Genomic DNA, 1,480 nt, shown 5'->3' with positions numbered 1-1,480 from the left:
CTTTGGTTAAGCGAGAACTCATCCTAAAAGATTGGAAATTTTCACTAAAATATAAGATGATTATACAGTTTTCATACAATTGTTTATAAAATTTTGATATTAAAATAAAACTTAAAAATACTAATTTTATTGACAATAAAAAAATTAAATTACTCATCCAAATATATATATATATATATAATTTTTATTTTTATTTTCAAATTATTTCTCATTAATTACATCTTTTCCCAACATAAATGTGGAAAAAAAAAAATTGCTTCCCATTAATTACATCTTCCTCCACACATAAATAACTCAATTACTTCACATTAATTACATCTTCCTCCATACATAAACTTATTACATGGGTAAGCCAGTTACCAACATTAATATAAAAAACAAAAATAACCAGTAAGGCGTTTGGATTGGGTGCAATTCATTCAGCAGGGAAGAGACATCTATTATCTATGGAATGAAGCTCACACAGAAGTTGTAGCATAACCCTATTATGTAGGGTGAAGGAGCAGAAGCATTTATGATACAATGAATAACTCTTCAAGACTGCCTCCGCCTGAACAGATGAGGCAGAGGGCATGGAAGAAATTTACTTGCTGACATGTTCTGCGGTATGAAGATAATCATCATGACACAATAATAAATATATAAAACAATATAGTTCTCTGATAATCAGCGGCCTTTTAAAAGAACATGAAGAGGAGTATTGGCAGGAGAGGGCGCAGCAGCCCAATAAACAGCAGGAACCAGCAGCCTTCTTGTCTTAATTTCTACTTTTCTTTCGCCTCGCAACGCCATAGCTTCTGCATCAGCTTAATGAAATACATAAATTAATTACCAACAAATTGTAATATAAGAATAATAAGACTGTGTTTCAAGCTGATACATACATTTCACTGAAAAATAATTATCTGCTTGATGATGATGGTTCTAAATTTCAACCGAAAATTAAATATATGATTAATTGGAAAGAATTATGTCAAAAAAATAACTTGCCTGAGGAAACAGGCGAACTTGTGTTTGCCGCAGCTGACCAGCGGATGAGCGTAGGCGTAAGAATCATAAGCACGGCCCAGAAGAGAACGATCAATACAAATGCAGAACGCGGCATTTCATTGCCTAGATTTAACAGCTCAAACAATCATGGCGGACCAGGGAATGGCCAATAATTTCAGCTGAACTGAGAAGGCTGATAACCCTCATGTGCATATTCGCAGGGAATCTGAGGAAGAATATCGACAGGCACGGATGTCCCCTTCGTCTCGCTGGCCATGTGCTCACATATGATTTTTATGGTTGATTATTTAGTAGTATCCGCATCGGTCAGGAATCCGATCACATCATTCTACATCTCACAATCTTTATCTGACCTAACGCTGCATAAACTAATTTAGGGTAGTTATCAACAGTTGTCCTATCGCTTCTCAAACCAGAAAGGCTGATATTATATAAATACATGGGAATGTCACTGACTCAATTTGTTTAT

The 1,480-nt window shown here is 34.8% G+C and overlaps 1 protein-coding gene across 1 annotated transcript; it reads right to left on the bottom strand.

Moving 5' to 3' along the window:
• Positions 1 to 282: 282 nt before the first annotated feature.
• LOC149247850 (uncharacterized) lies at positions 283 to 1,253 on the bottom strand. Its single transcript, XM_089455951.1, has 2 exons — positions 991 to 1,253; positions 283 to 797 (listed from the first exon to the last, which is right to left on the bottom strand). The coding sequence occupies exons 1-2, from the start codon at positions 1,103 to 1,105 to the stop codon at positions 667 to 669; spliced, it is 246 nt and encodes an 81-aa protein (XP_089312077.1). The 5' UTR covers positions 1,106 to 1,253; the 3' UTR covers positions 283 to 666.
• Positions 1,254 to 1,480: the final 227 nt, after the last annotated feature.

This window comes from Pinus tabuliformis, chromosome 7 (genome assembly GCF_031772625.1).
Source record: "Pinus tabuliformis cultivar Carrire ecotype Pingquan chromosome 7, CPIR1, whole genome shotgun sequence".
Classification (NCBI taxonomy): Eukaryota; Viridiplantae; Streptophyta; class Pinopsida; order Pinales; family Pinaceae; genus Pinus; species Pinus tabuliformis.
The sequence above is the reverse complement of the archived record's forward strand: the minus strand, read 5'-3'. Positions and strand labels throughout refer to the sequence as shown.